The sequence below is a fragment of the Micropterus salmoides genome, unplaced genomic scaffold (assembly GCF_014851395.1).
Source record: "Micropterus salmoides isolate LMB-PRFRI ecotype aquatic unplaced genomic scaffold, ASM1485139v1 Ms_hic_scaffold_16, whole genome shotgun sequence".
Classification (NCBI taxonomy): Eukaryota; Metazoa; Chordata; class Actinopteri; order Centrarchiformes; family Centrarchidae; genus Micropterus; species Micropterus salmoides.
The window spans coordinates 21,532,369-21,549,131 of record NW_024040707.1 but is presented as its reverse complement, the minus strand read 5'-3'; the positions used below and the strand labels follow the sequence as shown (position 1 = coordinate 21,549,131).

Genomic DNA, 16,763 nt, shown 5'->3' with positions numbered 1-16,763 from the left:
ATTAAATGTTTCTTTTTTCCCCCACTTAGCAAGAGAGGGTCGAAGTCATGGACGCCTTTTGAAGAATGATGCTCCGATTGAGGTTTCAAGGCTACCCATACCGATCACTGATTTTATATTTGAATCAGCTGATCAGATACAGCAAATCTTCAATTGCTGTTATAAAAATTTTCAGAGAAATCAGTATTAGATACTGTGCAGATAAAAGCAACAGTTTAAAAACTGACTTAATCTGTGGATTTATGAAAGCAATACTATACATTAAAATCACAACTAAGGGTCAACAGCCACACTGTGAGGCTGTACTTAGGCAAAGGGCTGCTTTAACTAAATGCTAACGTCAGCACACTAACATGCCATCAATGACAATGCTAACATGCTTCGTAGATTTAACGCTTATCACGTTCACTGTGATAGTTAGGTATGTTAGCATTGATGGAATAATGTATGAATAATGACAGGGTGACCCCACACCACTGTAACTTGATTTTTATTTATCTATTGTCCAGTTTTACGTGGCACTGCCTCCATTTACCCCATCTTCAGAGCACCTTTTACTGGCAAACATATACAATTCATATTTAGAAACATTTACCAAAGCATATCATTCTATAAAGTCTTCTTATTAAATGCTTACATCTGCAAAACTGAGGATAACAACATGACAGCTACTAGATAGATATTTGTTTAGACAAATCTGTGGGGTTCATTGGAAAAGACGTGGGCATTCTTACCTGGTTTGGTGACCGAAACTCTTGGTTATTGTCATTCATGTACATGTTGTCACCATCAAACTGTGGACAGAAACAGAAAGCAGAAAATAAACATGGTATGCAGGAGGAGGTGTAAGAAAAATTGGGGGCCGAGGAGGAGGTGCGAAGAGGAAAAGCTCTTTACGGGTGGCCTGAAGTGTGAGACTAATGACTTTGTCACTTTGGTTAAACCTCGTGGTGGCATGGCAGCGTGGGTAATTACTGTTCGTCAGCGGGCCGGTAATTAGGCTACATGAGCACAGTGATGAGAGATGGGCTTTTCCCTGTGGGCTCTGCTGTGTGTATGAGAGAGAGAAGAGTGTGAATGTATCAGGGAGTGCATACAGTAGTATGTCTTAGAGTCTGTGGTTCCAGTGTGTGTGAGTGTGTGCGTGCCCCAAAGTGAGAGCATGCTGTGTCTTCAGGACAGAGTTAATCAGGCATTGAAAGATCACTTGCCGCAGGTGCCAAAACACTGTTTGACACGGGGTTAAGACTAATGTAACAACAAATGACCCTTGACCCCCCAAGAGGTGTTGGGAAGCAACAACGGGTCACTAGTTGAGCACTACATGCAACGTGCTATCTCTGATGTCTAGCCTGTTGTTAAAGTAAATCCCTGAAGAACTCCCTGCTGAGATCAGCTTTGAGCGGCCTACAAATGAAGAGAAAACAACACAGATTTAGTTTTTAGATCCAAAGAAAATTTGATTCTGGCCCACAAATGGTTCAGTAACCGAACCTGCAGTGTCAAGGTTACAGAGAAACTGCTACCATGTTAAGAAGAGCTGTATTGTGAAATGCTCTTGCTTTGCAAAGGAATAAAGCTCTGTCATATCACACTCGCAGCAAATGCAACAAACCTTGAATGGACTGGATGATAACACTCACACACACAGAAACCCAATGTGTCAAATAAAGCCTCTTTTTTGTTTGCTGACAGAGGTCATTCTTTGGGATATTAATGCAGAGAAGACTCAGGAACAGACAGCAGAGATAACATGATCAAACTAGACAGCATTCCATGTCAAATTCCTCAGATGTGAAGATACGGGGGGGTCTTTTCATTTGGGGTGGTTTGCCTTGTGCCTATGGAGAAAGCGACTGAAGGCTTGAAAGATAAACACGTGCTGGATGTGAGCGAACACAAATGGATCATAAGATATACCTGCTCAAAATAATGTCCAACTAGGTAGACTAATGGACGGAAATGGGCAGAATTCCTGGGGGTGAAATCTAATATCTACACTGGTAGACAGGAAAAAGTCTAAGTAGCTAAATGAGCATGTGAGTGGTGAGAAATTACTGTAGCCTACATTATTGCAGGAGAAAGGCCAGGGGAATGAGCGCCTGCCTCGGGGCAACGGTTAACGATGCATATCATGGAAGCCCTTGTGAGGATTCACTTGGTTATTCTAATGATTTCATTTACATTCAGCCACAAATGCAAACAGGAAACTGCACTGCATTTAAGCGTCATTCACACATCACATGATAATTACAAAAACCCCACACTAGCAGTAAAAACAACATTTTTATATCAAGTGAACCTGAATGCTGACTAATTGTGAGATACAGACGCTAAATTTGCTTAATGAAGCTTGCCAGCATCTATCACCTGACAGTGGGAAGTGACTGTAGCTCACGAGAGGGCCAAAGTGATGTTGACCTTGGTGACATATCTGCAATAAACGCTTTGCTCCTCACATGAAAGCCTCTTGTCCTCGCCTAACTGAGCAATTTCAATCCATTGAAATCCACTTTTATATCACTTGTGTTGTAAAGCCATTTAGAGAGCTTCTTTAGGGTAAGATTCTCTCAGGTAAAAAAAGAGCACAGTCTGCTGCCAGATCATGTATTTTAGCTTAATTTGCAAAGTGAATTCTTCGATTACTATTTTCTACTATTATCTTTCACCTCTCAAGGAGTCAGCAGTCAGCTCATTTTCACCATTACATCTGCAATATAATATTCACCAAAAAGGCCAAAGACAGCCTAGAAAGGTCAGCCATTTTGTGCTACAACATGGCTGCCCATATATTGCAATGTAAAGCTGTTTCCCCTCCTCTTCTCTCGATAGCTCTCCTTTGCACTGCCTCTCTCTCCCACTTAAAATACCAATTTATCCTCGGCTCAATGCTATCAGCTCTGCCATTACTCCACATTTACTGCAGAAATCATCTTCTCTTTCTCTGTTATTCCCTTTCTCTTCATGTTCTCTTTCTTACTCTTTTCTCCCACTCTCTCCATCTTTTTGTTTCTCACAGTTTCTCCCTCTCCCTTTTTCCTTCTTGCTTATGCTCCTCTCCCCTGTTCCCTCTCCCCTGTTCTCATCTTCCCCACCTCTCTTCGTGTTACAACCTCTCCCTACTTCTCCATCTCCCTCCCTACCCCTCTTTCCCCCTCTTCCCTCTCTTTCTTCAGCGAGCCTTGGCATCGCTTTCTCATCGGCAGTCTAATTGGGCATTCTGCCTGAGACAAGGGCCTCATTAAGCAGTAATTACACACATGTTGTTTTCGGCAAACATCTCTATTTGGATTGCTTTGCATGGTAATTGTTCAGCAGGGACTACTGCTTGCGATGTTTCCCTCCGTGACACACGTGGTGCTGAGAGAGAGGAATGAAAACATGGAGAAGAAGGACCGAGAGGCAGGGAGGGGTAGAGAGAGAGGGGGTGTGTGAGAATAGAGAGAGATAATACAGTAATAGGTTGTGGAAGGGAGATAGATTGAGAAATAAAGAATGCATACATGAGAGAGAAGGAGGATGAGAGTAACAGAGAGGCAGAAAACAGACTAAAAGGATGAAGGTGATGCTAATGCAGAAAATGGAGAAAGACAATAAATAAATAACAAAGAAAGAGGTGGACAGATTCAGTGTGAGATGAAAATGAGGTGGAGATGTAGAAAAGAAGTGACAAAGATCTAGAGAATGAGTAAATGAGGAAGAAAAGTGAGAAAGTAAAGACAGTGTGAGAGAGAGACAGAGAGTGAGTCCCAGAACTAGGTCATGCCTTGCAATCATCGACAAAGCTGAGCGTTTCAAAAATAATGAAGCCACAAGGTGGAAGTAATGCTAACTAGCATATCCAGAGAAAACATGTAATATTTACACAGTGCTAATGGTGCAATACAATGCTGGTATCTTTTCATCTTGGAGTGCACCGGTGAGACGGTGAATGGCAGGATTGGAGGCAAAATTACAGACTCCATTGAAGATTGTTTTTGATTGATGGACAATTCATATGAGCTCCTCATAAAGCCTTCTAGGCAACATCTGTTTGTGAAGGGGGTGGGGCAGAGATGAACTGCTTGTGTGCCTGTGTAATGCCATCTCTATCCAGTCATTAGAGAGAAAAACTACCTCGTAATGATAAAAAAAGGTAATTTTGAAGGCATGGAAACCAGCTGTCTAGCAAACAAAATAAAGTAACATTTGCTATAAATACATAACTGAACCTACAGATTATAATACACAAATACAATACACAGTAACCTGTTTTATGTATCTGATAATATTGACACTAAACTACAGTTCAGGTTTATTTATATAAGCTTGTCTCAAAGGGCTTTATGAGTGGTGGAAAGTAAGGAAGTACATTTGCTCAAGTACTGTGCTTAATATTATTATTACAATAGTATAATGGTATTTTACATTGTGACAGTAAAGAAAAGTGAATAATTTTACATCATCCACCCGTGAGCTTACATTACTATTGAGTCATACACCATATTAAAGTTCATGTAGTATGATATATGCTGTGACTAGATGTAGCTGAGAATGAAAAAGGGACGAATGTTACTTTAACGCAATCAACATTCAAGTAGACCACTGTAACATCTGTAAGAGTGTAACAAAAAACAACAACATACAGTATCTCACTTAAGAACAACTGGAACAAACTTTTAGAACTTTTCGATTTATAAAATAAGCAGAATGTGTAATACTTGTGACTTTAAAAGCCTTTTCCAGTACACCAAGTCTCTAAAAATAATTCTCTCACCGAGCGGAATTAATAAGCCCAGAACAGTACACAGCCATTCTGTGAAGAAAGGGGTGTGGTGGTGGTGGGGGAGACTCATGCAATATGTATGCCTGTTTGAGCACCCTTATTCCTCATCTTCCCCCTCTTCTCTTTATTTCTCTTTTTACATCTTTCTCTCCCTCGTCCTCTGTTCAATTAAGCTGTAGGAGAGACCTAACCAACCTCAACATGAGACAATGTGCCACTGAATTTTGATGTTGCCCAACTTGTCACTGCTGGTTCAAAGCCAGACGAGAGGATGAGACAGACAGACGGAGAGACAGAAAGACACACTTTAACACACCTATACACACACACTCAAAAACAGAGGAAGAGTGAAAGACAAAACCGTTGAGAGGCAAAAAGAGACAGAATGGAAAGACAGAAAGAAAGAAAGAAAGAAAGCTATGGATTTCAGAGTTGCATGGGAGGAGCATAGAGAAAAAGGGAGTGAGGAGAGACTATAGTAACAATTCTGCTGTTGCACCACGCCCCAAGCAAACAATGAACATGGGCAAACAATGAATATGGCACACACATGCACACATATACACATGCACACAAAGCCCATAAAAAGCGCAGCCTGTGGCCATGGTGACACATGCTCTGTTGTCGTTAGATAAGGGAAACAGGGCCTCTTCCTGGGTGTGAGAGTTTGATCCTGCATACACAATACACACACACACACACACACACACACACACACACACTCACACACACAATCACACTACATGTGCACACTCAGCTGCAGCAGCACTGGGGTCACACCCTCCAACGCCTAGCATCTTCCACACTTTTATCAGCTGCATGGTTCATTTTAATATGTAAAACCTAGACTATGTTAATCTGGACACACTGAGCTCCGGTCAGTGGACTACATAGATGACATGATCAGATATCAACAAGATATATACGGAGCAGCTTCCCATATCTCTCAGAGGGATTTTTAAGGAATTCTGTTTGGAATTTGCTGGCCTCGTGCCATCCTAGAAAGTGTTTAGTTAGAAGAATTGGTAACATGAATCTGTTGCATTCAGCGTTGCATTTCTTCAAAGAACTGTTTCAAAAGTGTTAAAATACTCTGCATTACCTCTCCAGCTGACACTTTTGTTTTTGTTTTATTGTTAGCGATGGTGCGATCCATCAGCTCACATCTAATGAGCATTAGCTCTGTTTGTTATGATTATGTCTAAAAGCATTCCACATTGAAATACAGATACACACAAACATACAGAGCCCTTCCCATCAAAAAAAAAAAAAAAAACTTTTTCACAAAAGACATAATACAGGTTCCAACCGCTTCCGGCTCAACCTATACCTTGTGATGTGTAAAAATAAAAAGGCAGGCTGAAGCACTCATTCATCCAGTTTCTGTTGCACTGTAGCAACCACAAAACAGAACCAACAGTCAACAGCAGAGATGGGAGGGGAGATTGAGGAGAAAGGCAGTGTGTGTCTTTGTCTGTGAGTGAGTGTGTGTGTTTTTGTGTGTGGAGGGAGGCCAGGTGGAGTTGTGCTAAATGAGGTTTTGTTTCCACTGTGAACTCGGGTTCACAGTGACTTAGTGAGTTCACAACAGGATAAAAATCTAAAACGTGATGGTGATGCATGACAACTCACACCATGCTGGTTAATATATAACATTTTTTAAGTTTTTTGAATTTTTCTGTTCTCATTTTCCAATCTAATAAAGTTCTGACATATCTATCACCAAAATGCTTTCATGAATCAAGCAACCATTTCTAATGATATGATTTCTGTTCCAAATGCAGGAACTCAAGACAAACCAAAAAAACAAAACAGTAATAATACAGTCTTCATCTTAGGATGCTCTGTGAAACGGTAGCTTCATATTTGTGGTTGCAAATGGCAGCAACAAAACACAGTTTAAGAATTTATAACTCTGATACACAAAAGTCATGTAAGATGGCGTCAGTAAACACTGCACAGGTGGCTCATGTTTAACAGCCTGCCAAGTCTCAGATTGTTTTATACAAAAAGATATTGTACCAGATGAAAAATATTATCCTATTAGGATTTATTAGGGGCAACTCATTTCATTCTGTGAATTAATTTCTTTCTAAAATGGATCACAGGAATACTTGTATGTGAAAGTGGTCGCACATACTGTTCAACCCACAGAGAATTATCACCACACTCTGCACTTCGCCTAAGTTCTCAGAGGAGTGTTTTAGAGTCTTTCAGCTCATTGCTTTGGTTTTCTGTCCCGCAACTTTAGTATTTTGGTTCACTCACACCACTCTCATCTTTGTTGTTTACTGCAGAAAGCTGCTTTCAGCTCTAAAAACCCACTATGCAACCTGCCCAGCACCAAATGGCAGACAGACAAACTTAGTAACTTAGGGATGAGCATAGCAGAGACCAAAAAAGGAAAAGCGAATAGTGAGAGTTATTATAAGACTTAACTTTTACAAGGTGGCCAGAAACACAATTCCAAATGAATGCCAGTGTGGCTCTATATATTCTGAATATGTACTAAAGAAAAGGCAGCAAGTTAAATTTTTAACTTAGGAGGCGATAATGTCAGTGTTGTGCCCCCAAGTGCCCAAAAATTATTCTTATTGCATGTTTAACGGTTCAGTGTGTAAGTTTTAGTGGCATCTAGTGGTGAGGCTTGCGAATTGCAACCATCAGCTCATGGTGCATTCACATGCTTCTGGAATGTGGAATCAATATGGATGTAGATGTAAATGCTCCGTATTTGTATAGTGCCTTTCTAGTTTTTTCGACCACTCAAAGCGCTTTTTACACTACATCTGCATTCACCATTCACACACATTCATTCACCGAGCCTAAGTGCTCAAACAGAAACTAACATTCATTCCGATTAACGAGCAACCCGCTCTACCTCCTGAGCCAAAGCTGCCCAGATGTGAAGGATTAGCATTATTAGAGGGCTTAAACAACAGACAGAAATCTGCGATATCTTATATCAATTCAATTTCTAAATCCAACAACAACAAAAAGGCTGAGAAAACTGTCAACAAATGGTCCTCTTTTAATATCTTTATATAATTATATCTTAATATAATAGACTATATGGAAGATTTTATTAGACTTTAATATTTGTGGAAAAATAGATATATTTGTAGATAGTGAAATATTTGCACACCTTAGTACAGATTTGTGGATTGTCCAATAAAATCTTCCATAAGACTACCCCTGGCAAAAATTATTCTAAGTCTTCTTATGTATTTGTATACTGTTCTGTATATTTATTTATGTCCCACATACACTTTATCCCTCTTTTTGAAATAAAGATTTAAGGAGGAAAAAAAATTCCGACACCACATGAATGCACCGCTCACCCCTCCCTTTCCAAGTGTGCAAGGAGAAGCTACAGTGACAAGCTCTGTCAGCTCTTATGCTAAGTAATACTTGTGGCCCTCTATTTTTCCAAATTTCACTTTTTTTCACTCTTCTTACTTACCCGATGACTACTACTATTACTGATACTACTTCTGCTGGTTTTTCGTACATATTCAACATAATGATGAAACGCGCTCTGCAGAGTAGTTTGTCCATTTAGGCTACTGTAGAAACATGGCGGCGCAACATGGCAACTTCCATGTAAGAGGAGCCGCGGTGTATGTAGATAGAAATGGCTCATTCTAAGGTAATACAAACATAACGGTTCATCATGCAGGGTCTTCATACACCACTGAAAACACAATTATGAATATTATATTACATTTCTGTCAATAGATTCAACAGACAAATGTACTTTTGTGTAAAATCTATCAACATGCAGCTTTAGGTCAAAGCTTCTCTGTCTATTGGACTCGTTGGATGAAACATGGCTGCACTGTCTCTCAAAGAGGTACAGTCAGGTATCTCTAGATGTACCTTAATAGTACATCATCAGTATAAACATTCTGTCTGAGCAGTAACTAGAACAGTGCAGAAAAGAGGTCAAAAACATGTAATGAGCCACGTGCAAGTAAGGTATATGGAAAGGTATAACAGAAAAAAATTATGTCAGACCAAAGTGCCACCCACACAACCTCCCTCATCCTGCCGCGGTGGCCTTCAACGGCCTGCCTTCTAACCAGTGCTGGGAAACACCTTCTCTTAGCATCAAGCACAGCAGCATCACATGCAATTAGCAGCTAGTACCAGCAGGTGCAGTAGGGCTATACTTAACAACATGGGCGCGATTAGGAGGAAAGTAGTTATCCCACCAGTCTACCTGACACTTAGGCTGTATGGTCTGGGGTGAGAACGTGTGTGTGTGTGTGTGTATCCGGGTGTACAATATGTGTGTCCGTACAGTAAGTGCATGTCTCTGCGTGAGTCTATGTCAGTGAGGTTTCTCTGGTAGCAGGAGAGGATGCAGAGCACAAGCCACTTTTAACTGACTGGGGTAAACAGTGATGAGAGAAGATAAAGGGCAGAGTGAATGTCACATTACCCCAGCCCTTTGCCTCTGCTCACCGCAGCATCAGATAACTGCAGCAGGAAAAAAAAGTCTGGTTTCCTCTAGCATATAATTGGTTATCTTACTGCAATCTACTGCTCTCTTGCCTCTGCACAGAATAAAGTATGAAAGAGCAAAGGGAGAAGACGAAGAAAAAAAAGGGGGCTGACTATTCTGGCAGAGACTAAAATAAATCCTTACTAGGATAAGAAATACATCAATCTATATCTATGGGTGTCTTCTTTGTTGGGAGGTTTTGGCTGTATGTTGGATTCTGTTTGCTACGTGCACCAACATGACATGGACTTGCAGCATAGAACGTACAGTTACAGAAGATGGGAAGGAAGTGTTTTGATTACTATTAATGATAATCAGGTTGTGGTGTTTATATTAAATATTAAAGCAAATAATTATAGCCGTAGTAACACACTCACCGGTATTAAATCAAAAACATTTAACAGTTTTTCAGTTTAATAAACAGGGACATATGCTACCTTATTACCAACGGTATCAGACAGTCCAAAAGATTATCAGTGTAGTTTTAAGTAACATTGCAACATCTTATTCTGATAGCAGGCTATCGGAAGACTGTGTTATATTTTGACTACTATTTTCATCTTGCCTCTTAATTCTGTAAAATAATTCTATATTCCAGTAATTTATTCATTATTGAATAAAATATTTAACTCTAAAAATGTCAAAGGTGCTTTTAGATTCAGACTTAATTTGTATCTATGGATGCCCACACAGTGTAACATAACAACTACAGAGGTGTATTTTGCATCTTAGCATGTTTTCACACATATGTTGCTGGAATTAGTAAACACAACTCCTGATACCATCTGTACATTCCATTAGCTGTGCTTGTTTTTGAATGCAAATACATGTAATATTTGCATTGTGTGGAGGAGAATATAAAATAATGAGTTTCTCTAAGTATGTGGATATGTCTGTTCTACTAGGGACTTTTTGTAAGCATGTACATGTCTGTGTTCTGCTATGAAAAGTATTTTCATCACAACTCTAGATATCATCAGTTTAGAGCCTCCAAAATACCACCGGGCCCAGGTCAATACCTTGAGGTACACCTTTCTGAAACAATTGGCTAGCACAAACAAAAGAGGTTTCTGAAATTAGAGGCTTGACTATTGTATCTCACCACAGCAGTGGGCAGTCTTTTCCTAGCTGGATTGATGCCTGGAGGAGGGGCAGTGTGGAGCCTAACCCCTCGTTCACCCACACTGTACCGGGCCTGTGGTTAGAGAGAAAGAGAAAGCAGGGAGAAAAAGAGAAAAGACAGAGAAGACAAAAGTGGTGAAGGAAACGAGATGGCGGGGCTTTAGTTTACGAGATACAAGCAGGGCAGTTGTAAAGGAACATGTCAAGGGCTCCCCCTCCCTCGTGAACCTTTCCCTCCTTCTCCCTGTCTTTGGTTGCTCTGCTCTTCCCCTCCTGCCCAGCACACGCGTGCAAGAGGAGGAGTAATGACATGAGACTTACACAGTGACTCTACGCTGCGGCGTGCTAGGGGAAGAATGGAGGTTAATGAGCTGACATCCCCTCCACCCCGAATACGCCTCCTCCCCATGCCCACCTCCCTACTCACTTACACACACTGACAAGCATATACACAAACCCCCTACAAGACAGTGGGGCTGAACATTGGCACTGAGCCAAGGACCTGGAGACTATAGGAGTACCATGGAGCAACGAGTGGATTAAACTCGTTTCCGTGTGCATAAAATACAATCGTTGTGTTGTGAACAACTGAGGGTAATCTAATTCATTCCACATTATCAATTTAACATGTGTAAACACTAGTGGCCCAGTGAGCCATGTTCATTAAACACCGGACATTTTTGTTTTTGAATGGCTGACAAATTTGTGAAGCAAAAAGTGCAGTTTAGCTTAAGGGTGCCACCGTGCCGTTACGTAAATCAAAAGGATTTTAGTTTAAGAATATTTTATATAAAAAGGTTGACTGAAATTTCCTCATTAGGTTTTGAGGTATCCTGTTGTGTGTTGGCAAAATGGAACTTTTGACCTGCTGGTAGCACTGATGGCAAGTAGGGAATCAAGTTAATAGGACTCATCGCTCATGAAAGTTCAGTCCAAATGTCATTCCATACAAGATTTCACTCTGAACCAAAGTGTTTTTCCAAAAGACAAATGGACAGACGGACAGTCAGATTGATGGACCAACATACACTGTCAATCCTAGAGTCACTCTCCTACAAAGGCAGTCCTGTATCTTTATCTGAGACAAAGACACACTCCTGTCTACCTCAGTGGAGCTGAGGTGGAGCAGGTGAACAGTTTTAGGTTCCTGGGAATCAATGTCACAGAGAACCTGACGTGGTCATCTCAAATCTCCACGCTGGTGAAGCTGGTGTATTTCTTAAGGAAACTTCCCCGTGCCAAAGTCTTGTTAAGTTTTACAGAGGAGCCTGAATGGAAACATCACAAACCGACATGGGATGTGCATGGCCCAGGACAGGAGGCCTCTGCAGCGGGTGATTAAAACCGCATCAGAAAATCATTGGTACCCATCTTCCGAGCATCAGTGATATCGGTGGGCGCAGAGCCCAAAGGATACTAAATGTCAGTACCCACCTCTGCCACAGCCTTTTCACCCTGTTGCCATTTGGCAAGAGATACAGAAGTATCTGCCGTACCATCAGACTACAGAGCAGCTTCTTCCTCCAGGCTATCAGACTCTTCAATTCATCCTCAGCACTGCACCATGCAAAGTAGTTTATTTCTGTATATAATTTTATAATGTTTGTATATATATCGTTCGCTTTATAGCATAAAAGAAACTACAAACTGCATTTCATTTTACAGTCCTGTTGTAATATGACAAATACATTTTCTTTGTACCTTGTAAGTGTCCGCATCATACTAAACACTACACAATGATACACAACTATTGACTTTTTAAGGACAAACAGCTCTTGCACCTGGACCACAGACCACGGGCAAAACACATCACGCTTTTATAGTGCATACAGTGCTGTGAATAACCAGGCAGACATTCAGATGCTCCCCATTTCTTGGTTGTCACGTGGTGATGTGTGGGTATATAAGATGTTAAATAAAACCTCAGTGGCCTTTAAGTTGCATCACCGGAAAACCAACACGTAAAGGTGTCAATTTTTTAAGAGATAAGGCTTTATCAGAGCTGAAGCATGCACAGAAATAAATAAAAAACACAGAAAGGTAAAACACAGAACTATGGTGTTCACAGGAAGGCTTAAGAAAGCCTTTCAGCAGACACAAACATAGGTGAATGCAAAATAATGTAAACAAATTACATTTGCATGAGCCTTTCTGAGGTTAAATAAACAGATGCAGGTGCACTCAACACTGACATGAGGCAGATTTATTAGTTTGCCAATAAGACATCCCAAGACTGCTGGTGTTTAATTTATGTACAACACAGATCCTGGTTATTCATACAGCTCCATATTGGAATCTGCACACCTAGTTGACAGTTCCATTACACCCTCCACACCCCTTCTTGAGAGACTGGACGCTACCATCTAGGTACAAGCTTTTAAAATGGGAGTTAGGGATTTCATTAAAAAAAAAAAAAAGTCAATTGAAGGTATCCTGTTGTAATAGCTGGTTTGCCTTAATTACTTCAAATAAAACAAGTAAAAAACTGAGGGTAAAATAACATCCTTCAAAAAAATCAAAGAACAGCAGAGATAGAACTGATAATATTGCAGCAAAACGATTTTACAGAGCCTGAAAACAATGGAAGATGGATGGTAAGTCATTAGCGCCCATTGTGAATCTTTCCAGTGAGTAATTTGTGGGAAGGCTTTTGCATTTTTAATATCCTTAAACTGAAGAGCCCTAAGAACACAAACTCCATGAAATAATAACAGGCATTTCACCTTAGCACTATCCAGGCCTCTCAATTATTTACCACTAATGAATTGCCTCGGGCAATATTCTTCCTAAGTACAATATCAACCATCCCAGAGAGGCTGAATCAGCTCGCTCAAATACTTAAATACATTTACTCAATTATGCTCACTGTCTCTAATATGAAAGAGACAAGGATAGTACAAGCTTTCTTCTCCCTACTGTTTCATATGCTGTGATTCAGCCTTGATGGGTCAAGAAAATCCTCACATGCTCACCAACTCTTATAATGATTAATTGTGGGAAGTGGGGGGTCTGAAGGGGTTACAGCCTATAAACAGCATAATAAAAACCATCAGTTAAACTTACAATGACATTTTCCTTTTTTACTGGGATTATATGCAGTATAGTGTTCTAGTATTTGTAGCTGATTTTGTTTTTTAACCGTTGTTTATCATTAATATGTATTAGTATATAATATGGGGGCAACCTAATTTTCAACCCCAATTAAGGCAAGACGCAAGGCAAGGCAGGTGGGATCTATCACACGCAAATACATTGAGGTGTTTTGGGTTTAGAGTGTCCCACTGAATCAAAGTAACCAAAGACATTAGGGCACAAGGTCAGACAGAAGAAGAGTTCAATCCCGCCAGCTACACTACACAAGGTAACTGCAATTACAGCCACTGTACCGTGACACGTATTATACATTAGTACAACAGGATGTGTGATTTGGTTATAGATCTAGATTATGAAATATATTTGTCTTTTTAGGTTTGTCAGAGTATTCATTTAAAAATGTTGGAACTTACTGTACTGCCCCAAAAAGAGAGAGAGAGAGAGAGAGAGGTCATACATATGGACAGAAATGGAGACACAAAACAAAAACTGATCATTTGCTCATGAAGCCTGATGTACCTCTATAAAATGTATAATCCTCAGGTTTATCAGTGAAGTGTATGGACGACACTGAAAGACAAATCCAGACAAACTCTTGTTCTCTGTACTTTGTTACGAAGACATATAGGCGCATGTGCTTTTCATATCTTTTACATAAGAAATATAAGACAGCCCGTGTGACAACAGTTTCAGAAATAGGCATGTGTGTGTTTTTGTTCATGACAAACCAGTGTTTTCTTTCAATAGCTGGTTAGCTGAGATGAGATTTTTTACATACTTTATTGTTTAAATATATTAAACCTACAGATGAGCTACAGATATGTGTCGGCACAAAATGTGAAAGTGATGTAGTTCTGCAATTGTGTGCTTGAGCATATGCAAGTGTTTATAAATGCGCATATTTTACATCTGCAGTCCACTCAAAGTGGCAAACCGAGCACTCAGCTCTATTTTTATTATCAACATTGTTATCACTATTCGATCAGAAACATTTCACAACCATGATCCTTCCACTGCATAACAGAGCAGTTCAAGCTTGACTAGCTTTAGTCAATTCCATGCTATCCAGATGTAATCATCAGTCTTTGGCTGTAACTACACCAGAGAGAAATTTAAGCGCAAAGGATCCCGTTCCTAGACAGCTGGTAGTTGTAAATTCCTATCAGGGAATAAAAAACATTGAGGGAGGGAGAGAGTTTGAAAGAAAACATATACTATTTTCATTTCAACTGCTTTAGGGATTAAGGCTTGGGGCTCTAGAAAAAACTGCATTAAAATAATCCACCATTTGCATGTTTTATCTCACAAAGGAGGCTCACATTGACACACATACACACCAACCCCCACTCCCCCTCCCTCCTCCCTGCTTCTCCTCCGTCCCCTCCCTGTTCCGGGTGAGCACACACACACACACACACACACACACACACACACACACACGCACACACACACAGGCTCCTACGCATATCACACATACACACACTGTCATCATTAAATACACGCTCACACACACTCGCATACACACACACACACACACACATCGAGATCAACCTGCTGCCATCTGCTCTACGTGCTCTGTACAATCCTCGCAGAATACATTATTCACTACAATACATCACATCACATTCCCTCAATGTCATAGCCTTGTGCTGGAGAAGACTGAGAGAAATAGAATGGAGGAGAGCGGAGAGCAAAACAGCTATTGTACTCTGAAGAGAGAGAGAAACAGGGGGGGGGGGGGCATTTGGCCTGTTACATGGTACAGTGGTAGAGAAAATTAAAGACAGTTTGATTTGGCTTTTAGGTGAAACAAGGTTGTCAGCGAAACTTTTTCCAGTTACAGCTACCTGTAGTGTATGAAAGGAGAGAATAAGAAGGGCTGAGAGAAAGTGAGAGAAGGAAAGAGAGTCCTGAATTGGCAGCAGACTGTACAGTATAATGTCTTGTCATACAGCAAGGCATACTTTTGTGTAGGATCTTATTGTTTCTTCAGTGTTTTCAATGTTTTCAAGTGTTAAACCATAAAGCAAGTGTTATTTGATATTTGTGTAAGGGTCAACAATCCAATCCAATAAAAAGACCAAAACCAACAATGTGTTAGTCCAACAGCAGAGATGGGGACTCGGGTTTGAGACTCGGACTTGAGTCCAACTTAAGTCGCACACACAGTGACTTCAGACTCGACTTGAGACTCGTCCTCAAAAGGCTTCAGACTTGACTTAGACTTGAGGTGCGGGACTCGACAATGTTTATTTTTAGGAAATGTCTGATGAGCGTGCTGTTATTCCCCTCCCTCCGTTACCTATGACCTGCCTACGTAGCATGTAGTATCAGCTGCGCGCGGCCACACGTGAGAGAGGACAACAAACATCGGCAGCTACTGTGCCATTCATCATAAACTTTGGCTTTAAAACTTCATACAACAAGATCCAAACAAAGAAGCGCAGATCGCAAAATAAGTTAGTAAGCTGAGGTTAATAAACATGTTTAGCTCAGCATTGGCCATCTAACATTAGTTTGCTTCTTGCTTTAGCTACGACCTACGAGAGGTTAACTCCAACTGTCGTTCGTTATGAAAAGAAAGCGTTTGTTAGCTTCCCAAACTTAATGTAATCATTTACATCCCGCTGGCTACCATCAGGATAATTAATAACGGTGGCTGCAAACAGGTTACAGGTTTATTGTTAATCATATAACGTTACAGTTTTATTTAGTTATAGGTTTACACTATTTGAGAGTCTGTGGGATGTGTTGACTTACAGTAGTTTATAAGCTGTGATTAATTGCATTGCACATTACATTGTTGTGCTCTGTAAGTGGAAAAACAGGTTACAGTTACAGAATTCCTTATAGGTATGCAGTTTTATAAGCAGACTGGATTGAACACAGCTGGTGATACAACATTCATTATGACAACGAGAGACTTGAGACTTGACTTGGACTCTAGCTCAAAGACTTGAGACTTGACTTAAACTCTAGCTCAGTGACTTGAGACTTGACTTGGACTCTAGCTCAGTGACTTGTGAGCATCTCTGTCCAACAGTAATTACAAACATAGGCGTCGCTAGACTCTTTTTACTGGGGCATGTGCCCCATTATCCATGTGCAGTGCCCCAGTAAAATTGTCAAGAACCCTTGGCGTTGTTTTTGAACGTGTAGGGCTCCGTGGTCAAGTTGGCCAAAACTGGAAACATCTGCAAAGTCTGTTGGCAATAATTTCGAAATAAAACTACAGGTTAATGTAAAATGACACATTGTTAAAGATATAAAATTAAT

At 40.4% G+C, this 16,763-nt stretch overlaps 1 protein-coding gene across 3 annotated transcripts in view; it reads right to left on the bottom strand.

The window, feature by feature from the left end:
- The window catches only part of LOC119906091 (thymocyte selection-associated high mobility group box protein TOX-like), a 79,975-nt gene that overhangs the window by 36,055 nt on the left and 27,157 nt on the right, over positions 1–16,763 (bottom strand). For 2 of the 3 annotated variants that reach the window (XM_038723607.1, XM_038723608.1), the window contains exons 2-3: positions 10,375–10,467; positions 735–794 (exon numbers count right to left, since the gene is read on the bottom strand). In XM_038723607.1, the coding sequence (XP_038579535.1) occupies positions 735–794; positions 10,375–10,467 (153 nt within the window). The remainder of the gene's footprint in view (positions 1–734; positions 795–10,374; positions 10,468–16,763) is intronic. The other variant, XM_038723609.1, reaches the window with a different exon arrangement.